The sequence below is a fragment of the Nannobrachium achirus genome (genome assembly GCF_963921795.1).
Source record: "Nannobrachium achirus genome assembly, chromosome: 14".
In the NCBI taxonomy this organism is placed as follows: domain Eukaryota; kingdom Metazoa; phylum Chordata; class Actinopteri; order Myctophiformes; family Myctophidae; genus Nannobrachium; species Nannobrachium achirus.
Genome location: NC_137821.1, coordinates 19078892 through 19105688, shown reverse-complemented (window position 1 = coordinate 19105688; position 26797 = coordinate 19078892). Strand labels below are relative to the sequence as shown.

The following is a 26797-nucleotide window of genomic DNA, read 5'->3' as shown; positions in this document are numbered from 1 at the left end:
ACAACACAGAAACATATAGAAACATGGCTGAAACAAGCAGCACAGACCAAACGGCAGGGTTTGGCACTGTGACAGGGACACAGCCTACGTATGGGATTTACCAATTACTAAATTGGAAAGGAAATGGTAAATGGTGATTGATACAGCGACTTTATTATATCCAAGGCGCTTTACAGAGATTGTGCATTACACATTCACACACCAATGGCAGAGGAAAACATGCAAGGCAGCTCACGGGGAGCAACAAGGGGTTCAGAGTCTTGCTCAAGGACTCTTCGATACTAACTCTGGGGGAGCACTGGATCGAACTGGGAACCCTCCGTGTTCTATGACGGCAACTCTACCCCTGAAGATCAACTAGAATCCGCAGTTTATAGACCCAACTGAAGGAGATTTTGAAGGAATTGAGGAAGGAATTGACAAACCATGTTATTGACAAGTTTGAATCATGTTTTGTGAGGTCACCTTGATCTTTGAGCACCAAGATCTTATCGGTTCATTGGGTCCAGTGTTGTATTGGCGATTCAATGTTTGGGAGGGATGCAATTTTAAAGACGTCACGGTCACACACACGTCACTTAAAACCTGCATTACAGCAAGAGGAGTTAAGAGTTCAGACAATGGTCTATGCCTATGCATACAGGCTCATCCTTTGTTAAATCACCCCATGTGACACTACAGCGTAGGTAAACGTTGTCGAGGTGTGATCTTAAAGATTGTTTTACATCGATACATGTCCGTGCGTGTGAGAGGCGTGACACTGCTCAAAAAAGATACAAGATGGTGTCTGCACGTGTGACCGGACCAATACAACACTGAGTCCAAGGTCGTGCAGGTGTTTAATACTGAACTTTAGAGAAAACTGCTGCGCCCTTGTTTGTCCTTTGTCTTGGTTTAACTGCAGGTGCGGAAGTCTGGAGGAAATGAAGGAAGGCTGGTAGAGGACTCGCACACTACATATATACTTAAGGAATACTCCTTAGACTTAGACTTAAATATAATTTCTTTTATTTTTAGCCCATAGTGCTCAAGGTGCTCAGTGCAAAAATAAAAAAAGCAAACGTTTCGGTCCTGGGACCTTTGTCAGTAAAGCACTGACGAAGGTCCCAGGACCGAAACGTTTGTGCCACTGGGAAGATGAAGCAGAACATCTTAACCTTTGTGTTACCTTTTACTGCCCCGTTCTCCGTAGACCCCCCCTCCCCCCCCCCCCCCCCCCTCCTCCTGTTCGTCTTCCCCGTCTGTTACCATACAAACACATGACACCGTCACCATGCAAGATGTCATTGTAGGAAATCATGGCCTATAAACCCCCAAAATATACATGCACGGTGCACCTAATTGCATTACAATCTATCTCTATATTGTTTCAAAGACAGAAATATAGCAAATATTAATTATTTCAACCTAAGATGCTACATTCAAGTTCAGGAGAGTTTGAACGAGGTGATTCTCTTGAATGCTGCATTCAGGTATGGCTTCAGGTATGGCATAGAAAGGGGGCATTTAAATTTCTTTCACCATAGTAAAACTGCATTCATGGTCTGGAGAGGGCACTTTTTACAGACTGATAAAAGGGCAGAGGTTAAAGCCCCCTTTGATGTCTATGTGTGCACGTGCCTGGTGTATACCTACCTGTTCCACCAAATGTTCTATTCAGTCTGGCAGAGTCTGCCCTCTGCAAGTCTGCATCACTCTACAAAACAGGATGTATTGCCTTCCTCTTTGAGTCACAGAATCCTGTTGCGATCACAGCTTGTGGTGTGGTGGAGCTCTAATAGCTCTGTATGTGTTCCTCTTGCAGGAATGATACTTGGGTAGACTAAATCACATGGCACCCTCAGTTGGGGAATACATTTGTTGTAATCAACATTTTTGTCTTGGGAATGCAACAAAACAAAATATATTATTGAAGTCGCTATGGCGTGAGTAATCAATAGGAAAAAAAAGTCATTTTGGGGATGAACTACTCCTTTTAAGGTGACAATAATATGATCTCAAAATACAGTTCAGGTTTAAGGTCATACTGACACAGTTTAGGTTACACTATTGGTCAAACTAAATAAGATGATGAACTATCTTTAATGACAAGACAATTGTTTAATAACACTTTAAAGACAGAAATGATTAAATTAGAGGCACACTATGTAATTCTCTTTATCAGCAACTGAATTGACCAATGTGTTTCAACATTAGGTCTTCGACAGGGTTGACAAAAGACCTAGAGTCGAAACACGGTGGTTGCCTTGCTCAATACAACCTTAACATGCAGAACTCACACTCAGAAACCACACTGATATGGACTTATTAATTCATTGAATTGTGCAATTTCCATTTTTATCAGTACAGTTTCTTGATCAAGGACTGAAAATAAAGAATCAAGAAGCGTATTTATCAAAGCAATTTATTAATATGTGCCAGTGGATGTATACTGTACATTGTAGCTTAAATACATATTTTAAAAATACAACATGAGGACAAAACATTATAGGCTGCTTATTCACTCAGAACTTGCATTTGTGACATTTATCCTACTGTGCCTATTACACTAAATTATTAGTAAAAAACAACATTCCCTCAGTATAAGAGATGGGGAAGACTGAAAAGTTTAAAAATCCTGCAGGCAGATTGCTACTAATAGCTAGGCTTATCCAGAGCTTGCATGATCTTCTTGACCCAAGGGAGAGTAGGATCCATGCACATGGTCTTGTTCTTCTTTGTGACCACACTGTGCAAGAAACAAGAAAACATTAATCTTGCTATAATGGTGGCACTTTGTGATTCATGTAAAAGGATGAAGTGTGTATGTGTGTGTGTGTGTGTGTGTGTGCGCGCGCGTGCATGCGTGCGTGTATAGCACTGTACAACACTTACATGACTCCTGCCTTTGGACACCTAGCATCTGTCCTGTCATAAGACTTCAGACGTTTAATGAGGCGATTGATGTCATCTGGCTCTGGGTAGAATTTGAAGCAGCATTTATCAGGACTAGGGTCAGGGCCAATTTCATCTGCGTACAAATGTATTTGTTAATATAAAAAAGTTTTTTATGAGTGATAAAAATAAATTATATATAGTAAGTGTTATGAACATTTGGTGCACTCTTTGGTTGAGAAAATAACATGTCTTTGTCCAGAACATGTACATCAACTTACCGTTGGCTGTCACAGAGCAGTACAGAGCAGCTCCTATCAGGGTGCAAAGCAGGACAATGTGACGACTTCCCATGGTCACAACTTATGCAGAGGATGATGGATGATAGTCCTTTCTGATATTTATCCAAGTGCAACTGCAAGAGGAGGGAAGTGGGGTGGATGGATGGGTGGATGGATCAAGGGATGGAGACAACAGCTCTCGTCAGCCACTACAGGAGGTGTCTAAATAAAAGATAGTCTGTTTCTGATCATCAAGTATTTCTCAAGTGCAACTGCAAAAGGAAGGAGGAGGGTTGTTGTGGTCACCGGGGCCGAAAGAGTTTTCAAAAGACTGTAGATAGAAATAAAAATAAAATGCCCATATAAAGTTGTGGTTAAGAGCACACACCCTCGCTCAATTTATTGATGCGTCTCTTCTCTGCTTATGACATCTGACTGTCTGACATCATACATACAATCCATTTTAAGCCAACATATGGAGATCCCTGTCTGTAGAACCAGCCACACAGATATGGCTTTATGGATGTTTTTACTTATGTTGTTCAGATCATTAGGAGTTCAAGTCTACATATTTTGACATGACTCTGTGCCAGCATTTGATATTTTAGGGTCAGAGTTCCAATGATGCTATACTGGGTAAAGCTGGAAAGAAGTCTTGTGAGTTGATACATATTTTTAATTGCCCTTGTGTTATCAGCCTATTTTAAATGCAATGTAATGTATTACATGTAGGCCAGCTGTCATCCCGCCCATTCCCTGTTCTATCTCCTCCCTTCAAAAAAACGTTACCAGAGCATCAAATCTCACACCACCCGTTTCAGTAATAGTTTTTATGCTCAAGCAATCAGGCTGCTTAACGAAGAGATGGAAGCGAGACGTAGGTAGTCATGTGCAATATACGCAGTTTTTAAACTGTACACTGTCACACTGTATGGTTGTTTTGTTGTTTTTTGGGTTGTCCTGGGTGACCTGTTGTTGTCGTATTGTTTTGTGTGCAATAAGGCTGAGAGTGCTCTTGGCACAAGCATTTCATTGTTTGTCTGTACTTGTATGGATACGCATTTGACTAATAAACCGAACCTGAACCTGAACCTGAACCTGAACCTACTAAGGGTTGAAGATCAAAGATAAAGAAACATATTTGACCAAGCATTTTATTTAATAGGCCTAGGTGCCCATTGTGCATGTAGGTTATGAAAACCAAATAAAGCTGCCAATTCACAGACAATTTGCATTTGTGACATTGACCCATTCCATTAAAAGATTTCCTCATACAGTTCTAAAATGTCAAACATTTTCCTCTGTTCATGAACCACATGGGGAGGACAGAAAAAAAAAGAAGAAAAAAACATAATGAAACAAACAAAACAATAAAATAATCAATGTCTTTTCTCAAACAATCAATCAATCAATGGCAGCGTTTTTCCTTTTCTTTTTTTAAGTAACAGTATCAACACTGCAGTGTAGGAATACTTTAAGTCTGCTAACAAAATGTACTAGAGTAAAAGTCCAAAGTATTGGCATCAAAATGTACTTGAAGTATCAAAAGTAAAAATGCTTTGGCAGAATCTGCCCTCATAGGTAGAATGAAAGTGCGGTGTGACCTTGCCCGCAGTCCCATTTCACAAGATATTATTGTGCATAACATGCCAAATACATAACAAAACATAACATGCCAAATATAATAGTGCTGAAGTGATTAATGCATGTTTTGTAATAATTCAAATCTACAAAGTAACTATGGTGACTAATGTTTTCAAATAATTGTGGTGGAGTAAAATGATAAGCTTCTAAAAGCTAGGCTTCTTATCCAGAGCTTCCATGATCTTCTGGACCCAAGGGAGAGTAGGATCCATGCAGATCTTCTTGTTCTTCTTTGAGACCACACTGTGCAAGAAACAAGAACATACCGGTATTTATGTTACTATAATGGTAGGTGGCGCTTTGGGACTTATAAAGGCACGCACGCACGCACGCACGCACGCACGCACACACACACACACACACACACACACACACACACACACACACACACACACACACACATACACACACACACACACACACACACACACACACACACACACACACCTATAAGGCTTTTTTTATATTTGTTTTTCTAGAAGGCTATATGCCTTTAGCAAAGGTAATCATGCTGAGAAACGGTTTATGAAAATTGACAAAGAACGATATGTGGACATCAGCAAAGTTCGTAAAGCTTGCCTTATGGGAAGGAAGTACAGTAGACCCCTACAGTACAAAGTTGGAAAAGTGAAACCATTCAGGAAAATGGTGGAACAGAGCCAGTTTATCCTGCTGACTTCATTAGGAATTATTCCGGACTGATTTCAACAGATTGAGAAAATACTTTCATGAGGCAGTCATGTATCCAGGAAAAGAGAGGGTAAACTATGTGGAAACACAAGTCAAAATGTATGAGCAACAGAGGGTCAAATCAAGTTCGGATCTTCTTCTTCCTGACAAAACTAGCTCACAAGAACATCTGAAGAGATCTATCTTACAAACATACTGTACATCTGGAGACAGTGTACACAGCAAGATATTGATTATCCCACACCAGACAACAATGGCTGGCAACAGACAGACAATGGTCTAGTAGTCCCATGTTTGTTCACCGGCAAACCGTTTCCACCAAGATGAAGCTGAAGATGAGAGCCAGGAAAGTGAAAGTAAACAAAAGAGTTAACCTGCAAAAAAGAAAAGAAGAAAAAAAAGAAAGAGGTTTCATTTTCTGAAAAGGTTCCTACATCTGCTTCAGAAATGCCTTCTTCCTCATCAGAGAATGCTTTTGTTGCGACCGTCAGGGAGCAGTTTACTATGAAAACCTCCACCGGCCGTCCGTCCGTCCGTCGGTCGGTTGGTCACACGTCACACGTCACACCTTTGCCCTGCTCATATCTCCGCATCAGTATGACATCACACCACATGTGTACACAAACCTTTGTGTACGTTGCTGTGGCAACAGTCTGTTGTTGCTGGTTTGTTAGTGTACGTTAGCAACCACCTTAGCAACCATGGTTTTACCCTAGCAACCAACTGTTTACCCTAGCAACAAACTGTTTACCATAGCAACCATGTTTTTTTACCCTAGCAACCAACTGTTTACCATAGCAACCAGATACGCAGAGCAGGGATCTCCATATATGGGCATAAACAGGTGACATCACACTGATGTCAGATACTCAGAGCAGGGATTTCTCCATAATATATGGGCATAAAAGGGATTCTGTTAGGGATCTCCATATATGGGCATAAAAGGGATTCTGTTAGGGATCTCCATATATGGGCATACAAGGGATTCTGTTAGGGATCTCCATATATGGGCATAAAAGGGATTCTGTTAGGGATCTCCATATATGGGCATAAAAGGGATTCTGTTAGGGATCTCCATATATGGGCATAAAAGGGATTCTGTTAGGGATCTCCATATATGGGCATAAAAGGGATTCTGTTAGGGATCTCCATATATGGGCATAAAAGGGATTCTGTTAGCTGTTAGTGATCTCCATATATGGGCATAAAAGGGATGCTGTTAGGGATCTCCATATATGGGCATAAAAGGGATTCTGTTAGGGATCTCCATATATGGGCATGAAAGGGATTCTGTTAGGGATCTCCATATATGGGCATAAAAGGGATTGTATCCCAGATGATGCCCTGTTAGGAGATCCACACTAACAGAATCCATATATGGTCCTACCGACAGCTGCTATAAGCCAACCCTGGCGATAAGGTCTGAGTCGAAGAAATGCTTCTTTCCTGGCAAGAATTGCCCCTTTATACTGTAGGGCTCGTTTGTGTATTGTATGACATCACGCCACATCATCGGCTGAGGACTGTGTGATGTCATCATATCTCCATATATGGAGACATAAGTTGCTCATGCCCAAATATGGGCTGGTGAGGTCAGACTTAGTGTGATGCGTAGGTTATCTCCATATATGGAGATTCAACTTCAATGAGTAACTATGGCAAACTGTCAACAGCCCGTATGTCTTGATAATTGGTAAAACACATTTTTTGGCCTATTTGTGGAGATAAGCGACCGTTGGTCGCTTATCTCCCGATTAGGGAGTCTTACTGGTATACTCAACTTGTCAGTTGATCTGTCTATTATATGTAACTATGATCTCACAAATGTGTTTTCTTTAAGTGAGACACAGCCAGTGGTCCGGGGACCACCGTTATATGGGGCTGCGATGTTTTATGATATGTCAGCTATGTCATATGGAGTTCTACATTAGACTGATGCCAGCACTAGATGTCTTTGCTGGCTCCATATATGGAGCCAAAGATTGTCCTGGTCCAAATATGGAGTCCATGAGGTCAGACCCAGATAAGTCAATAGGATGTGTCAGGTAGCTCCACATACAGTATGGAGTACCAATATGTCAGGGATCTCCATATTTGGGCCTATATCCTTCTGCTAAGCAGGGTCTGACCTTTCTCTCTCCTGTGGAGCTGACTATCATCACCTGGATCTCATTAGATTACCACAATGACCTCATCAAACCATGGATACATTGGATATCCATACCTACCGGTATGTAGATGGAGATGACTGGGGATATACAAATAACTGTGATGCGACTTACTGTACCTCTGGTTGCCACACAAGGAACGCAAACACATTGGACATTCCAATATGACAAATATAGATACAAGATACAGTATCACCAATCCCATACACGTGCAGACTCTGATAGTGGATTTTAGATTTGTGTTGCGCACGTGCGTGTGTGAGTGCGTGCATGCATGCTTGTGTGTGTGTGTGTGAATATAATGCACAGTGTAAAGTGCTATGGAGAAAGAGCAGACACATAAAAGCCATTTTGCACTGAGTGATCTTTTCAACACACTGTCTATTCAAATAAATGATAAGTTAAATAGGGCGTTGTTCGTCAGCAGCCTATAATACACAGGAAACAAAGCAAACGGAAATAGCACACACACACACGCAAAAAAGAAACTCATATACAGACTGAGGCGTGCATGTACCGGTATAAGCATGATATGTGTGGTGGTCAGTACAGGAAGTCTGAAGTCATCGATACACAGCCTCGGCTGTGCTGCAGTGCAAAATGCAACATGAAAAATACCCTTTTGGTATTTCACACACACGCACACACACACACACACACACACACACACACACACACACACACACACACACACACACACACACACACACACACACACACACACACACACACACACACACACACACACACACACACCACAGTCTGTATATCAATACTAAATGAGAACTTGTTTTCAAAAATGTAACTAATTTGTGTATTGAGTATATCTTACATTAAACTGCTCTAATAAGGCATAGCAGGGGCGTGGTCTTCAGGTGTCTGTAGTTAGTATATCATATAATTCAATATTCTTTATTTATTTTTTTACAGAATCAAAGGTGTTATGGTTATGATGCACCAGGATTCTGGATGGCTTGATTCTATGCTTAAAATAAAAAATAATAATGTAATAATATTTATAAATATTTTTGTAAAAGTATATGGGAAAAATGAATGGTACCTCTAAACCACGCACACTGCTATTCCCTATTGAAAGGATTTCGGGCAAGGCCAAGGATGAGACCGTCCTAAAAACAGCCTGTACAGTGATTACAACACAGAAACATAGAAACATGGCTGAAACAAGCAGCACAGACCAAACGGATTTGGCACTGTGACAGGGACACATAGCCTACTGTATGGGAATTACCAATTACTAAATTGGAAAGGAAATGGTAAATGGTGATTGATACAGCGACTTTATTATATCCAAGGCGCTTTACAGAGATTGTGCATTACATATTCACACACCAATGGCAGAGGAAAACATGCAAGGCAGTTCACGGGGAGCAACAAGGGGTTCAGAGTCTTGCTCAAGGACTCTTCGACACTAACTCTGGGGGAGCCCGGGATCGAACTGGGAACCCTCCGTGTTCTATGACGGCAACTTTACCCCTGAAGATCAACTAGAATCCGCAGTTTATAGACCCAACTGAAGGAGATTTTGAAGGAATTGAGGAAGGAATTGACAAACCATGTTATTGACAAGTTTGAATCATGTTTTGTGAGGTCACCTTGATCTTTGAGCACCAAGATCTTATCAGTTCATTGGGTCCAGTGTTGTATTGGCGATTCAATGTTTGGGAGGGACGCAATTTTGAAGACGTCACGGTCATGTCGCTTAAAACCTACATTACAGCAAGCAAGAGGAGTTAAGAGGTCAGACAATTGTCTATTGATATGCATACAGGCTCATCCTTTGTTAAATGACACTACAGCGTATAGGTAAACATTGTCAAGGTGTGAACTTAAAGATTGTTTTACATCGATACATGTCTGTGCGTGTGAGAGGCGTGACAGTGCTCAAAAAAGATACAAGATGGTGTCTACACACGTGATCGGACCAATACAACACTGAGTCCAAGTGGATGTTTGTGCCATGCAGATGTCGTTAAAGGTTGTGCAGGTGTTTAATTAATACTGAAATATGGTGCTGCATGCTCAAACGAATGAGAGGTAGCCTATGTGCGGTCACATGACCTTGACCTATGACCAGACTGTAGGCTACTTTATTTCTGAGTTGTTTACTGTAGGCCTACATCATTTCTATTCCTGATTTCTGACTGTTATATGATATTTTTGCCTAGTATTGTTTTGTCTGTCAATTAATGTTTCAATGAATTGGAGGACACCAATGGAAACAAGCCATAGTGCTTTCTTGGGTTTCTTTAAATGCTCTTAGACCTATTGAACTCTAGGCATACTTTCATGTGCTTTTTACTTAGAATTACTAATAAAGTATTCAATCAATCCAGACCTTGAGAGACTAATTTGAAGAAATGCCCTCAAGGCATTCTAATGGACAACCCCATAAATCATTGGTTCTCAAAGTGGTGTCCGAGGACCCCCAGGGGTCCTTGAAGGAGGGGCTCCCCAGCTAAATGATAGTTAGGAACCAAATGGACCCTTATGGGTCTGTAACTCAGAGTCCAGTTTGGTTCCATGTGCACTGTCTGAGTTAAATTAGCATTGATCATAATCAATTCATTAGAATATGAAATGGGGTCCCAGAGATAGAAATGCCATTAAATGTGGTCAGTAGCCTGCATGCCAAACTGGGGGTCCTTGAAATTAAAATGGTCCTTGAAATTATGAGTGTCTCTGGGCTTTTCAAATGGGGGGGGGGGGTGGGTGTACAATTTTGAGGTAAGTCTACTCCAGCTATCTCAGAGGCAAATTTTGAATTCAGGACTTGTAACACTTGTAACAGCTTTTCTACATTGCAGCATTGATATTTTGACTTCCAAATGAACAGAGCAAAGTGTAAAGCAACATGTTCTGTTTGCAGAGAAACTGCATTATGCTCCCACTTCTGTAGCACTACCGCTGCGCCATCTAGTGGTGATATTACAAGAATCACGTCGGTCGTCTCCATTGGTCGTCTCTTATTGTGCAGCTTCAGCCAAATGAGCCAATCACAGCATGACAATAGGATCAGCTGGTCCTTTGTTTACGGACGTAATATACACTCACACACACGCACCAAGGACGAAGCATGTTTGTTCAAGCATCCATCAACAACCTCTCACCATACTAATTAACTAACAGAGCAGAAATAAAACCATTTCAAATGTAGCCACGTTCAGCCTTTGGAAAATACCTCCCTTACAAGACAATTCTAACATGTTGGCAACGTCATGTGTTTGTGGCAGCTGGATGTGAGTTAGGTGTCAGTGATATTGTTGGTTGAATTGAGTTTGTCCTTTAGATAATCAGAACTTTTAAATTAATACATGAATTGAGTACAAAGGACCCAAATGGAAACAAGCCATAGGCTTTTTGGGGTTTACAATCCTCTTGGCAGACCTTTTGAACTGTACTTCAATACAATTCTGTGCTTTTCTTTTGCAAAGTCAGTGGTGGAAAAAGTACTCTTTTTTTAACTTAAGTAAAAGTATCAATACTGCAGTGTAGAAATACTCTGTTAAAAGTCCCTATTAAAAATTGTACTTGAGTAAAACAAAAAGTATTGGTATCAAAATATACTTCAAGTACCAAAAGTAAAAGTATGATTCATTGTGATTGAGTACAAACACCTAAATTTTACTTGTTACTTTACTTCCATCACTGATTATCATTTATCATTAGCAAATTAATCAATTAATTGAGTACAAATGACCCGAATGGAAACAAGTCATAGGCTTTTGGGGGGGTTAAAATCCTCTCAGACCTTGTATTGAACTATATACTATACTGCCCTGTGCTTTTCTTTTGCAAACATTGCAAATAAAGTATTCAATCAAGCAATCAATGATGTACAAAAGAATGTGAATGAAATGGTCTGTTGCCCCTGTTTTATTTGGGTGATGCAGCTACGCAACAGAAGTTGACATGATGGCACATGATGATGCTGATGATGATAAACTGTGCAAAAGGCAGCCGATTGGACGTCCAGTTAACTTGGTGACCGAAACGTTGGACCTGCTTCAAATCGATGTGCAGGAGGAGGAAGAGGAGGCTGGAAATAGACCACGGAGAGAAGCACTGTGCTCAGTAAGATGATCTGTGCATGTGCATGAGTAGGGCAGGGTCTTCACTAGGGATGGGACCATATAAAAATGTCATAGGCCTATCACGATTATTGTGACCAAATAAATCGCGATTTATGATATTATCGCGATAATCATAATATCCCCAACATCCATTATCCTGGGGCGGAACATTTGCCAAAAAATTGCAGATCTACAAGGTCACAACGCGTCAATTCTGCATTTTTTTGGCAAAGACATTTGTTAGGGAGTGAAAAAAAGACTGTATGAAGTATGTTATACGTACGTTTTACCAATAGAGGGTTTACGTGGTACTGGATATGCAGCTCGGCAAATAAAGGTGAATTGATCCCAGTGCATGACGGAGGACGATTTCACGATGAATTAAATCTCCATGATAAGGTCTTCACAACAAGGACCCCTTAGTTGAGAGAGGGATGAAGCAGGGAACCCCCACAACCTTTACATAGACTGCACACAGTTTCATTGTTTGACAGCACGATCATTTTGGAGTGTATTTTGGATTCATGTTAATGTGTATTTTCAGATATTTTATCACTTAAACCTTTAGTACTTCTGTTCTTTTTCTCCATGTAGCAACTCTGAGGACCCCCAGGGCCTGGGGCTCATGGACCCCTGTTGAAGACCCCTGTTTTAGAGGTTATTGATTGATTGAAGAAAGACTTTTGTCCATACGGACATACACCAATGACCCCTGATAATTGTATACACTCTAAAACAAATCAAGAAATTCCATAAATAAAAAATTATAATGAAGAAGTATAGCTGATCTACAAGCTCGCAACACGGCACAAAGCAACGCGTTGTGAGCTTGTAGATCTGTTATTTTCTCAAGATTGGGTCCTGGGCAAATGTCTAATCTCTCTTTTGGGTCTTGACCTGAAAAGTTTGGGAACCACTGATCAAAAGGATGAAGCACAAAAAATCAGCAGAGCTTATGTCCATTGTGATCCAATGTGTGTGTGATGATGAGTACAGAGGAATGTCTGGAGGAAGCAGCGGCACAGGGAGAAAAGGTTGGCTGCCAAGAAGAGTAAGAGGAAAGAAGAGAAACAGAGGAGGAAGATAAATCGTGAAGGGAAAGGTACTGATGTACTGATGAGAGAGGTACTGTAAAAAATAAATATTGCAATGCGTTTGACTTGAATGTACTGAATTGTAGGTTGAACGGGCTCTGCCCTGATTTTATTAAAACTGGTGTAGGTTGGAGGTTCAGATTCTTGCTCAAAGACACTTTGACACTAACTCACTAACTCTGGGGGAGCCCGGGATCAAACGGGGAACCTTGTGGTTCCCATCCGGCCGCTCTACCGCTGAACCAATGCCGCCCGCTTCATATAGGCTATTATGTTTGTCAGTAGTATGTTGTGTACCAAGGTTATAGGCTTGTCAACTAACAGCGTAGTTTTCTTTTTCCGCAGGCATTGGCGTGAACAGTCCACAGCTCACAAAACGAGTCATTAAGGCAATTACCAAAGAGCGTTTAGCTGATGCTCAGTCTACAGGACCCAAGCTGTGTGTGGATATGAGTATGACTGACTGCATGTCTGACAAGGTAACACTACGACCAGGAGTCATCAATGTGTCCGTACATGGACAAAGACAAGACTTGTCCTTTTCCGTGGCAAACGTTTTTACACACCATTATAATAGTCTAGTGGTTCTCAAATGTTTTATTATGCAAGGACCCCTTAACTCTGAGAGTGTACAAATGGACCTGTACAGTCCATGTAGTTCCATGTGTACACTGAGAGTTACAGACCTGTTATGGTCATTCAGAGCTCATTTTGTATATCCATGGCAAAATTTTAATTTAGACAAAAATGTCCCCCACAAGCCAACATGGTGATGACCACTGACTACAACTAGTAGTACTACAACTAATAATACATATATATTATCATTCAGGCATTTGTAGTTGACAGAGATGTATCCAACTCGGTACAATGACAATGGACACACAGTCATTTCTTTAGCACCTACCTATAAAATAACCTTATTTAGTCGCATAAGACAATGTGACGTTATCATTGATAAACAATAAACATAGCAAACTTAGTGGCCGTAGCTTACAGTACATGCTTACATTCCCATTTCTATTCAGGAAATAAGCAGACTATCAGGCCAGATAAGGAGGCTGTATGGGTCAAACAAGAAGGCAGCTCAGCCGTTCCACCTCTTCCTGACTGACCTGAGGGAAGACAGTCGACTCTACAGAGAGTGCCTTCGAATGAATGACGGCTTCCTGCACTATGTGGTGAGAAGAACTGTAGCCCAAACCAACAACACAGTCACTGACAACCTTTCTCTGTGCATAATGTACCTTCACATTCACCCGTTCACGCGCACTGCAACGGCTGAATTACAAAAAGAGTAATGGAAAAATCACAGCACCCTCAGCCCTCACACATTAGAAGGACATTCTAATGCTTGAGAGGCCGGGCTTATATTTTTTAAAAGTTTGTTTTATTTGAAAGTGAAATATCCCTTTAACCGCTATACTAATGAGGCCTCTATTTAATCTCTCTCCTCTCAGATAGACATAACAGAACAGAGCTGTCTGGAACTGTTTCCCCGAGAGGACCTCGTCTACCTCACCCCAGATGCCCAGGAAGGTTTGAAGGGCTTTGATATTCCAGTATGATTCAGTATTCAAGAATTACATTGTCATAACATCAACACTGTTAAAATATAGGAGTAAGAAACGTCATACACATTGTCTTCATCTGGAGGTGAGCTCAAACCAGCTGACATCTTCAGTGGTGAACTATATTCCCAAGCAGTACACAGTAACATCATCAGTGTTACAGCATAGTTTAACTCTGAGAGTGAGACTGTAAAAATGGACCCATGAATTTATGCCTCAAAACAACTACTGAGGTAAAACTCAGTGTGGGGCTCCTAAGCAATGTTTTACTTGTACTACATATATATGGCAGGCAGAGGGAGCCCCATTGCCCCAATCTTAGAAAGACCACATGAAACTTAGTGTCCCCTATTAGCCATGTCACTAGGTGAACATTCTGCAAAAATAGCAGATCTATGAGCTCACATCACATTACAATGTGATGTGAGCTTATAGTTTATAATTAGCTTATAGTAAAGCAAAGTGCTAGTTTGGATTTGACTGGTGCTAGAAATCCTTGAATCTGGTTTTATGTTATTTAACAACATTACTGTCACGTTTTAAGGTGCTTGCATTAAATCAAGTGATGGAGAATGCTTCATTATATTTAAGTGGTGTAGGTAAGCCAGGGCCGGATGTAAGCTCTAGTAGTAGGTGGGGCGAGAGGAAATGCCAGGGGGGCAACCTTTTTAGGGGGTCATAACGCCAGAAATGCATAAAAACCTATGCATTTTGGCACACTTATACCAATGACACACCACACCATGCTGTGTACAGTACAAGTCACAGAACTTAAGAAATAAAATACACAAAAAAGTAAAAAAAAAAAAAGAAAACAATCACACCCGTGTGAACTGAGCGGTGGTTTACCCACCTCATAGATCATGTGTACCGATTTTTGTGACATTTGAAGAAAATATGTAGGAAAAGGAGCAAAAAGTGTGTTTTGGAGAAAATTCAAGATGGCGGAAAATCTATCCTGGCGCAAATGGGCGTGGCCTATATGGGGAGATGCGTCTTGACCCAAGGAATCCAGGGAAAAAAGAATTTTAATTTTCCGATCTACGGTTCAAGAGTTACGGGGCAAAACGTAAAGTGGGCCGTTATAGCGCCACCATGAGGCCGAGTGATGTAATTATTTTTCGATTCATTCTTAAAATCATTATGAATCTCCTCTCCGAGGTTTGAAACTGTAGCTCCAATGGTTTACGAGAGAAAAATACTTGAAAGTGATTTCTTGCATTGTCCCATTATAAGTCAATGGGGACAATTAAGCGTCGTTTTTTGCCGATTACGTCGGCATGGTAAGGCGGATCGGAACGAAAGGTAATAGCACACCATTCCCGGCCGAGCCGCACATTTTGATGTATATATTGCGCGAGTGGCGTAAATGGTGCGGCACTAGTTACGCGCCGAAGTTTAGGCTACATACAGACACGGACGGAGACAGACCCACACACACGGCCACGTATAGGAGCGTTGTGACCACCGCTCAAAAAAAACACAAAAAAAACAACAAAAGGTTAAAGAAATGATAAATAATGTGATGACAAAAGACAGACATGTTACTGGTGTGATAGCTATATAAACTGATGTGATTGACAAAGATGAATGCAAATGATACTATAAACTGATAGATATAGATTGATACACTGATATGAGACTAGATGGATGATAGATATGATACTGGATAGATTGAGACACTGAGATGACACTAGATGGATGATAGATATGATACTGGATGGATAGATTGATACACTGATATGACACTAGATAGATAGACAGACAGACAGACAGACAGACAGACAGACAGACAGACAGACAGACAGACATGACACTAGACAGACAATGACATTATATTTCCTCCAAATTTGCGACAAGGAAAACAAAAGCACGCATCTAGCTTCACTGAATATTCCAGCCATGGTCTTCCTCCACGGTACCAGCCCGGGCTGAATGCGCGTGCTGTCTTGCCAAAATGACGTTTTGGAAACACAAGATTAGCGGGCTGTGATGGTGCTGTTGTGCTTAAGCCACTGCTGCGTCGTGTACGGCGAAGCTTTCAGCTTGTGTTGCCGTGCTTGTGGAACTCAATTGGGGGTTAGGGTTTGGGACTTTGGGTCGGGTCGAGGAGCAGCAGCTCTACCTCCTGCTCCCTGTGTGCTGTTGTCGGCAGCCGCTGCTGCGTTGCGAACGGCGACGCTTTCAGCTTGTTGCCGTGCTTGTGGAACTCAATTGGGGGTTAGGGTTTGGGTCGGGTCGAGGAGCAGCTGTACCCCGAGTCGACGACGGCTCGGAGCCTGCCTCTGGACTGACTGGAGCCGTAGCAGCAGTGCTACTCGCGTCGCGAGGTTTAGAAACCAGAAATCGACGCATATTGACCGAAAGAGCCAGAGAAAGAGAACAGAAGTTAAAGTGAAACAAGCTGCAAGCACAACTAAAAAACAAACTGTTCCTTCTCTCGATTAGTTCCTTAATGCACTGGACAAAACTGAAGTTAGTTGGCAACCAGAAGTGGTGCGTGTACTTGTCTGTCGAGAAGAGACTGACTGCTGTTCCCTCCTACGCATTCAACGCATATCGGGGGCGGAGCTGCTGGCCTGGCTGGAACATTATTATTTGTTTTACTTCTTTTGAGGTGCAGAGAGGGAGAGAGATGGCATTGGCGATCGGAGTTTTTAAAATGTATATATAATGAAATGGTGTTGGTTTTGGTGGTGCGACAGCTGTAGCATAATATAAAAAAAAAAAAAAAAAAAAAAAACGAAATATATATATTTTTATTTTTTCATGCCATCTTGTTTGGTGGGGCAGACAGGGCATTTAGGGGGCAATGCCCTGCCCCTTGCCTATGGGGAGATCCGGCCCTGAGGTAAGCTATGAATGAGCCTTTGTGTCAAGCTCTCCTTTTCACACACACTTGTTCTGTGCTTTGTTTTAGCTTTGAAGAGAGTTGATGCTGACAAGGTGTATGTCCTTGGTGGCCTTGTAGATGAAAGCATCCAGAAGGTATTTTTTAATGTGAATTATAATTTATTATAGACTGTATGTGCAGATGATTTTTTTAAAATACATTTACATTTTATTCCCATAGTCTCTAGTGTGTGTTTACTTTATAGCAGTGATTTTCAACCCTTATCAAGGTCCATTATTTAAACAGCATTTGAGCAACAGACCACCGTTTGACAAGATTTAGCCTTTAGGAAGGAACACGTTATTCCAACCAGTTCCTTTCCCCTCCATCATGCGCCCCGGCTGGCCAGGGGGAGGCTTTATAGAGACCAGGATCACTGCATGTTTTTGTGAGGGTATCTAACCTAGGAGACACGGGGAGAACATGCAAACTCCACACAGAAACCGTAACTCTTAAGAGTTAAAGATCTATTAGGTTACATTTGGTTACCAACTCTCCATCATTTAGCTGCGGACCACCTGGAACCCCATCACGGACCACTGGTTGAAAACCACTGCTTTATAGTGATTCATTTTTGATAATTTATATTAGATTAGTGACTAACATTTGTCTCAGCGGTGGATATGGTTATTCCCTGTGGTTTTTCTCCAACAGAAATTAAGCTACTTGCGGGCCAGTGGGATGAGTGTTCAGACTGCTCGACTTCCCATAGACGAGTACATGGTGAAGAAAAACAATGCCAAGAATTTCCACTCAAAGATCCTCGCCATTAACCAAGGTAGGCTACTTTTTGTTTCTGCGGTCATGTGTTCATTTTGAAGTCCCCTCCTCTTGTGTTCTTCTTTCATTTTCTGTCATTCATCATGTCGTTTTCTGTGTGTCTGTCCCTGTCCGAATGTCTAAATGTTGTGCTGGGAGACAAGCCCAGCTGTGCCTTGGAGTTATGTGATAACCAAATATTATTGCAATGTACTGTATACACATTACACAACAATACAAAAATGTGTGTGTTTTAAATTTACTATATCAATAACACACGCATGCACACACACACACACACACACACGCACATGCGCAAGGAGCTTTTGTGTAATAGGTTTGGGTAAAATGTGCTTCACCAACAGGCTCGCGATGTTGAAGGGAGGCGAGGGAGAAATCTTTAGTCAAGACTGCAGACAGCAATTCTGTGCGATTGTATCATGTGTATTCTGTAAATAAATAAGTTATTCTGCCGAAGCCAAAGTGCAGTAACTACGCAAATAATTGAACTGTTAAAAGGATTTAAAAGTGTTGAGGTAATTGTTGTGTATTGTTTTGCCCAGGCTAATTGTGTATATTTATTAGGTGAGTGTTAATAGTATTTCATTATTTTCAAGATGACCTTAGATAAGGGCTTCTAGTTGTAGTTCATAATAATTTGTACTTTAGTTCAGTGTTGTTTAATATCTGCATCGTGAGCCTGGGGTTGTGAACATTTTACCCAGACCAGTTACACAAAGGCTCACACACACACGCACGCACGCACGCACGCACGCACGCACACACACACACACACACATTTTGTTTATGTGTACAAGCTTGTGGATCTGCTATTTTTGCTATACTCAGTGTACAGGTGTGCCTTGAGATTTTGATCCTTTGGCAAAAAACGTTTGAAAACCACTGATCTAAACTCACTCGCTCCTTTCCATCCACAAGTTTTTGACATCCTCTTGATGCTCCGTGACACCGGTAGCTGGACCAAGGCTCTGGACGCGTGGTTTCCTGAAGGGAAAGGTTACACTGTCGTACGTAAGGACGACCATCCAGTTCCTGGGTCAGCCGCACCGTAGACGCAAGGGTCATCTCCATGCCGGCTTGCGGTGGACATTTCTTTCAAAATTATATTTTTGCCATGGACGTTTATGCAGCGCACAATATTGTTACCAGAAACACACAAAGAGCCAGCCCTAAATGTATACTAGCACAGTGGTGAATGTATACTAGCGCAGTGATTCTCCAAGCGGGTACAAGAGGGACCTTCTAATGTGCCATAGACGGGTTTCTTGTTTACAAACATTGAGACTAAATGCACAGCTGACTGAATCATGTAATCAATTCTGTCCAATCCCCAAACCTGTTGTTTTGGGGAGCGCTGGTTTCATTGGCTAATTTTGGTACGGACCCTGCGCACGCATCTAGTTTTATCAGTGTAACGTGGACCAGAAACCTGTCTATAGTGTCATACTGTAGCAAATCAGTGTCCTATGTACAGTATTCTGAAGAAAGACATTCAGATCACAATGAGAACATAATAATGTTATGTAAAAAGTATCAAAATCTAAACAAGTCTCACAGACACATTGTCGTTCCATGGCTGCTATAGATTTTTGAAGTGGAACTCGATACCTTGCGTGTTGGATTCTTGTGGAAAAGGCATCAGAGGCGGATCGCAATACTGTCCATCACTCTACTGAACGGGACACATTGGCGCATCTTGATGAAGTGCCTGGTGAATTCAAATAACAAACTTGAAACTCAAAATGCATAATCTCTTTGCAGTTTGCACTGTAAAAACTGAAAGTCTGACACTTTAATAAGAGAGGTCCTGATTTTAAATGTTTCTATTTCTGTCTTCACACAGTTTGATAAAAGTTTCAGTTTGATAAAAGTATTTTGTATATTTATTTTCTGGTTTGTGGTTTCATGAGACAATCTTTCTTGATTGCTGTCTTCAATTTGTTTCAAGTTAACAGTGTAGATCAGGGGTCGGAAACCATTTTAACACAAAGTGCCATTTTTTTCTTTTCTTGATAAAAGTCAGTGTGCCATACCAAGTTGAATTACGACATCATGTTAAAATTAAACATTTTTTCCGACATATTTTGATTGTCTGTACTTCTCTTGAAATAATATGTTCTTTTCGCATCAGAAGTCAGGACATTGTAATAATCATTAGACTCAAAGCAATAACCCACCCATCTCCCAGACTATCCCCAGTCATTACAGAGAGTTCAGAATTTAAATGGATGTAGAATTATATGTGTCTAATTTGCATCAGAGGGGACTTAATGTGAGGGGACTTAATTTAACTGGCTTTTGAATTTTAAAAGAATAAGCCTCTCGCTCACACTTGTGCCAGTGTGCCACTGTGCCAGTGATCATCCTCTCCGGTGCCTAAGGTTGTCTACTCCCTGCTGTAGAATTTACTTGGTGACGGTTCAGACAGAGTTACGTGAGCTCAGTTTGGTCACAGCCAGGCTCGGGACTGCCACTTGTTCCCAATCGGTGGGTCGGGACCCATTTGTGTGTCACGGACCAATCTTTATGGGTCACGACCCGTAAAAATCATGTTTCTTTTCCTACATTTTAATATCATTAAAATAATAATTGTATACATTTTAAAACAAACAAAAATCTATGAAATTAGATAGATAATAGATAAATACATTTTTAATAAAATTCAAAATAATCAAGAAGTGGTGAAAATAGACGATCTACATGTTCGCAACACACGCTCGCCCATTTCAAGATGCTGTACGCTGTCTGCTACCGTGTGCCACACCACACTTAGAAAGTGATTAGCGGTAAGGTTAGCCCGAGATTAATTTGCTACTAAATTAAAAAAGGACTGCGTCATTTACGTATGTCTGTGAATCACACACAGCCTGTCACGCTGTGACTCACATAAATAGATGTTATGGTGAATCACTGATTCATCATGAGATAGCTACCTGGGAAAGCTCTGTGAGTGTGTGTGTGTGTGTGTGTGTGTGTGTGTGTGTGTGTGTGTGTGTGTGTGTGTGTGTGTGCTCGGTGCCTGTACACGTGCATGGCTTTTTGTTTGTGAGGTGGTGGAGAATCATGACTCATGAGGGAATCTCATTATACAGTACCTGCCTGTGTTTACAGCCGGTACTCTCTCTCTCCCATGAATGTATTATTCACTCATTCCCCCTTCTCTCTCCCAACCTCTCGACGATAAGAGAGAAGAAAGCAGAAAACAAAATTGTTGTCCCAATCATAATACCAAACAGTCAGAACCACTGTGTGTCTGACATGGTTCAAGAACAGCTGAACAACTTAGAACTTACTCTTCACATCCATAATACTGTACTTAGATTCAGTGTTTTTCAAAGTGACAAAACAACTGTCTGGTTACTGTATTCAACCTTTATTACAAAACGTGTCCAAATGGCTCCATTCAGCAGTCATTTACTTGGTTCCACTGTTTGTAAAGCTACTCCAATAACTACATGGTATGCTACATATACGCTCTCCGGCACAGTAATGATTTTATTTATCCGTACTGAAAGAATCTTCTGATACTACTTGTTGTTATATAATATACTTATTACACATTTTGCACATCAATCCACTCTCACAATGACACTTGTACATGTTGGTCAATATATCCACAAATTAAAAGATGGATAAATATTGAGTAGAAATTAATATATATATACGATACGTGTGTGTGTGTGTATATATATATATATATATATATATATATATATATATATATATATATATATAGGTCTATATATATATATATATATTAGGGCTGGGATGCGATTAAAGTTTTTTATCTAATTAATTACAGGCTCTGTGATTAATTAATCGCAATTAATCGCATTTTAATCGCACACCGATATTTGACCTGAGAAGCATTTTTTTGAAGTAAAACACATTTTGTTGTACGAGTGAATCGACTAGTGAGTTTTTTAAATCTAAATTTCGCATCTACTGGGCCAAGCAAAGCGCTCTGATCGGCTACTTCTCCTTTTGCGTTTGTTGTCTCTCCTTGGTTGGTGCATCGCTATGATCGGTATGCCCGAAACTGAAGGTTCTGTGGTGCAAAAACTAAGTGCGATTAAAATGCGTTAATTTTTTTAATCGCGTTAATTTTCTGTAATTAATTAATCGCAATTAATCAGTTAAAGTCCCAGCCTTAATATATATATATATATATATATATATATATATATATATATACAGTAGTTATACCCACTGTATATTAACTATTTAAGCGCTATATACCTCATCCTACGACAAATAGCAAAAATAGCCAATCTACAAGCTCACAATGTCACGCAGTGCGGTGTGTTGTGAGCTTGTAGAGATGCTATTTTCAGAATTGTAAAAAATAATACTGTTTTTAATGATTAAAAAACAAATAATAATGTCCTTTTTTAATGTTTGCCTAAAATAGGCACATCAGGGTAAATGTGGTTATCTAAAGTAATGCATAATTAGGTTATGAGTTGACTGAGTTTAGTGTCCAGTGGGTCATTGTTTATGATGTCTTATCAGGAAGAGCCCCTTCCTGGTGTTGCTGCTGTCTGTCTGCCGATAACAAAGCGGACCAGCTTTCTGACCCAGGCAGACTGAGGGTTCAGACAGACCTTCTCACCACTCACCAGGCCCGCTCTGAAAAGCAAACCGCAAACAACAACAACAAATGACAGTGTCAGACAGGGGTGTCACACGGGGGAAAAGTGGGACTGAGTTACTAGGGCCCAAGGTGGAGGAGGGGCCTTAATTATTTTATGCATTAGATATTGAAAAATAGCAGATCTACAAGCTCACAGTGCGGCACCGAGTGCCGCGCTGCGAGCTTGTAGATCTTCTATATTTGAAAAGTTGGGAAAATGTGTGCAAATCCTTGAATATATGTATTTTTAAGCGAACATTGGTAACTCAAATTTTGCTTCAAGGGGGTCCCTGGAACAGAATAATTTGAGATGGGGGTCCATGGCCAAATACATGTAATTTTGGGGGCAGATATACAAGCTCGCAGCGCAGCAATCGGTGCCGCACTGTGAGCTTGTAGATCTGCTATTTCTCAATAGTTAAAGCACAAAATAACGCGTACGAATGCGTTCCCAGTCTAAATGGGTTAAACCCCTCCCCCTATGAAGACCATTCATGGGTGGCCCGCAGTGAACCCTTGTACAGAACCCTCTGCAAACAACAACAACAACAAATGACAGTGTCAGCGGTGGAAGAAGTACTCACGTTTTTTAAAAGTATTGACAATTTGAAACACTCCAGTAGAGTAATATATAGCCTACCTCCAATTCTACTTAAGTACAGTATTTGAGTAGATGTACTTAGTTACTTTCAACCACTGCAAAAACTTTAAGATGATACAGGTATGGTAGGGTATTGTCTTTCTTCTCCTTTCGTCTTGTGGAGTTGTATTTCTGTAATGGTCTGAATCTGTTCTGGCAAGAGTCTGATTACAGTGTTTGAAGGTGAGATATGGGAAATATGTGGGGCAGAGATATCTAAAAAGCATCTCATTTCAAATCTAAAGTACACATTTAAAAGTTAAAACTAAAAGACCATAAGAATTCTGCTTGTGATCACTAGATAAGTGTACAGACTTGCCACACGCACACAAAAGAAGCAAAAATAGCCGATCTACACTCTCACAATGCATCACGATGCGGTGCAAACTTGTACATCTTCATATAATGTCCAAAATAGGGATCCAGGTAGTTAAATCTGTCTATTTAACCAATGAAATGTGTTTATAAGAGCTTGTGACTAAATAACAACTACTTTAGACCTGTTGGAACGCATGTTCTTTTTTTTTTACATTTCCTGACAAGTTGCTGCATTGGACATACCGGTACAAACTACATTGGACATACAAGGTCTCCACCTGACAGTGACAATGTGGTGGATGCCTCATTGTGTAAACCAGGGTTCCTCAAAGTGGGTGCCGCGGCACCCTAGGGTGCCGTGATGCAAGTTCAGGGGTCCCTCAAGATACTTTCATAATATTCCGTTTCTATCCCCCTGCATGCTGCACTTACATGATCTCCGTGGCTTGACAGTGAGCACCTTTAGGGATCAGCTTGATGCTCTTCAGGCTGTCTGGAGGGATGATCCTGGATTCCACTTGTGGACATCGGCAGTGTGTGTTGTAATTCCTGCTGATGGGTGGCATACCTAACATGGACACAAGGTACATACAGTATACCGGTATATACATTATCTATGATGTACAGTATGACTCCAACTTAGGTTTCAGCCCGATTAGAGTCCCTTGACTTCTATAAATGGTATAAAATAAAAAATATAGAAACTAGTGAAATGGGAGATTCGGGGAGCTGGAAGACTTGTTTGCCTCAGTAAAACCAAATCAAACCAAGTCATTTATTTTACCAGGTATCTTGTTATTTTGTTTGTCATAACATGAACACAATACTAAATTGAGGGCGTCTCTCCATTACGACATGCTGCCATTCCGACACTGACTTCTAATTGTCTGAGTGGCGGCACTTCGAAAGAGCTTAGGGTTTGGTATAGGGTTAGTGTCTGAATGGGGGGATGTCAGAATGGCAGCATATTGGAATGGGGGGATGCACCCTGTTTATAGGTATAGTGTTATCATCATTATTTCAACCAATATATTATAGTATACTGTACTATAACAGTAAATGTGCCCGTTCTAATTATACATGTCGGATTTGAAACTTGATCCTCATTTTCACTCTTTCTCACCATGACTTGCACATTTCCCTTGTATGAAGCAAAATGCTGACAGTGCATGTTTCATATATGTTTTCACCACACACACACTTCACTCTTTGTGGTAATTGAAAAAAAAAAAAAAAACACTGGTTGTGTCCCTGGCTTTTGGGATTCCAGAAAATACCTGGAATTCTGGAAATTGGTTAATACGTGGTTATTCTTTTAAAAGATTTGAGAAATAAAAATAAGTTAATATGGTGTCAGATGCCTCCATATACGCAGCACATGACTTCGGTGCAGTATGACTGTGTTTCTATTGTGTTGTGTGTCATGTAGGGATGGGACGATATGAAAATTTCATATCATGATTATTGTGACCAAAGAAATCGTGATTTACGATATTATCGCGATAATCAAAATATCCCCAACATCCATTATCCTGGGACAGAACATTTGCCAAAAATAGCAGATCTACAAGCTCACAACACCTCGCAACGTGTCGCGTTCTTAGCTTCTAGATCGTCTATTTTTGGACAAAGAGATTCGGTAGAGAGTGAGAAAAAGACTGTATCAAGTATGTATATTACAAGTACGTCTTACCAATAGAGGGTGGAACCGGATATGCAGCTCGGCAAATAAAAGGTGAATTGATCCCTGTGCCTGACGGAGGACGATTTCACGATAAATTAACTCCACAATACGATTATCGTGAATTTTTTCTATCATGATAAACGATAATATCGCTTATCGTCCCATCCCTAGTGTCATCCCTAGTGTCAGGGTTCCACCCTCTATGGTAAGACGTACTTGTAATATACATACTTGATACAGTCTTTTTCTCACTCTCTACCGAATCTCTTTGTCCAAAACAAACTAATTAGGGTTGTGCTTGGTCTCCCTCCTCTGACCCACCTTACCGAGCATCACCACGAAAGCGTGGGGTGGCTCAAAGTAGCTGACAGAGTACAGCATCTTGCAATGGGCCTGGTGTACAAGATACACTACACCTCCAAGATTCCCATGTATCTGACAAACTACTTCTTAAAGGTCAAGGATGTTCACGATCATAACACCAGAGGCAGCTCCACTAATCATCATCAGCGTAGATTTAACACTAAACAAGGCGCTAACTCGTTCTCCTGCTATACCATCAACATGTGGAACGCCCTTCCACAAGCCCTAAAGGAGAGCAAATCCCTAGCCTCCTTCAAAATTGGTATGAAAAGTCACCTTCAGACAGCAGCTACCCGTGACTTGTAAATAGACTAAGCCCCCATGCTCCCCCCCCCCTTTTTCTTTGTATTCTGCCTTTTGTATTTGATGTTATGCTTTTGAAACTGATATTATCCTAGATAAAGTACTATGTTCTATCCGTCTGTCTTTCAATGTTATATGAGATAGGCCTACTTAAAGTGTGGTTCCTGTGGAAATAAGCCTCGGCTTTCTAGGATCTCCTTTTAGTTGACCTTGTACCAGTGATTTGTACTGTCATGAAACTGTACTTTTTTCTATTGCAAACTTCTAATAAATTCTTCAATCAATCAATCAATGTTGCCGTGGCTGGTGTGGACTTACCGTTAACGAGGACAACCAGGGTCAGAAAACCCAGCAGGAGGAGATAGAGCCTCATGTTGTTTAACCGGTAAGTTCTTGATGGTAGTATTTATCACCAGTAGGAGAGAGACGAATTGACCAGTCGCTATGCCCCTCCTAATAGTCTGGTAGGAAGGTAGGCCTCCCGGGCACCCGAGAGATATATTTTTCTAACCTACCTTTTTAGAATCCTTAAAGTGTCTAGTTAATGAATTTTGATGTTCCCAGATCCAATTATTGTCCCATATATGTTTTTTTTAACCATATGTTGTGTCCGTCCTGGATTTTTGGCTGTGAAATGAATAACTTTAAATCAACATAGCTCCTGAACCATACATCCGACAGAAACCATTCACCCCATTTTATGTTCGTCTTTGCAAGATGAATTGATTGATATGAAGATTTGCCATGGTTCCATCATGTTTAGTGCATTA

General features: G+C 40.8%; 3 protein-coding genes across 3 annotated transcripts; 1 reads left to right on the top strand and 2 right to left on the bottom strand.

The window, feature by feature from the left end:
- Positions 1-2593: 2593 nt before the first annotated feature.
- LOC308298357 (C-C motif chemokine 8-like) lies at positions 2594-3262 on the bottom strand. Its single transcript, XM_080741940.1, has 3 exons — positions 3156-3262; positions 2875-3010; positions 2594-2728 (listed from the first exon to the last, which is right to left on the bottom strand). Exons 1-3 carry the CDS (start codon positions 3226-3228, stop codon positions 2635-2637), a joined length of 303 nt encoding a protein of 100 aa, XP_080598066.1. The 5' UTR covers positions 3229-3262; the 3' UTR covers positions 2594-2634.
- Positions 3263-11590: 8328 nt separating this feature from the next.
- Positions 11591-19138, top strand: trmt10b (tRNA methyltransferase 10B; the record flags this gene model as incomplete). The annotated part of the gene is made up of 8 exons (XM_080741437.1): positions 11591-11749; positions 12745-12850; positions 13188-13321; positions 13871-14023; positions 14303-14381; positions 17334-17401; positions 17961-18084; positions 19005-19138. 8 exons carry the CDS (start codon positions 11591-11593, stop codon positions 19136-19138), a joined length of 957 nt encoding a protein of 318 aa, XP_080597563.1.
- A 3191-nt stretch (positions 19139-22329) lies between these two features.
- Positions 22330-26458, bottom strand: LOC308298256 (interleukin-8-like). Its single transcript, XM_080741817.1, has 3 exons — positions 26346-26458; positions 24110-24245; positions 22330-22715 (listed from the first exon to the last, which is right to left on the bottom strand). Exons 1-3 carry the CDS (start codon positions 26398-26400, stop codon positions 22595-22597), a joined length of 312 nt encoding a protein of 103 aa, XP_080597943.1. The 5' UTR covers positions 26401-26458; the 3' UTR covers positions 22330-22594.
- Between the last annotated feature and the right edge of the window lie 339 nt (positions 26459-26797).

What these genes read in the sequence shown, in the direction of transcription:
- LOC308298357 (XM_080741940.1), bottom strand. Translation starts at nt 3,228, where the DNA reads ATGGGAAGTCGTCACATTGTCCTGCTTTGCACCCTGATAGGAGCTGCT. An exon ending in CTGCTCTGTGACAGCCAACG is followed by an intron (nt 3,011 to 3,155) that starts GTAAGTTGATGT and finishes ATTTGTACGCAG; the next exon opens with ATGAAATTGGCCCTGACCCT. An exon ending in TGTCCAAAGGCAGGAGTCAT is followed by an intron (nt 2,729 to 2,874) that starts GTAAGTGTTGTA and finishes TTTCTTGCACAG; the next exon opens with TGTGGTCACAAAGAAGAACA.
- LOC308298256 (XM_080741817.1), bottom strand. Translation starts at nt 26,400, where the DNA reads ATGAGGCTCTATCTCCTCCTGCTGGGTTTTCTGACCCTGGTTGTCCTC. An exon ending in CCTGGTTGTCCTCGTTAACG is followed by an intron (nt 24,246 to 26,345) that starts GTAAGTCCACAC and finishes TGTCCATGTTAG; the next exon opens with GTATGCCACCCATCAGCAGG. An exon ending in TGTCAAGCCACGGAGATCAT is followed by an intron (nt 22,716 to 24,109) that starts GTAAGTGCAGCA and finishes TTTGCTTTTCAG; the next exon opens with AGCGGGCCTGGTGAGTGGTG.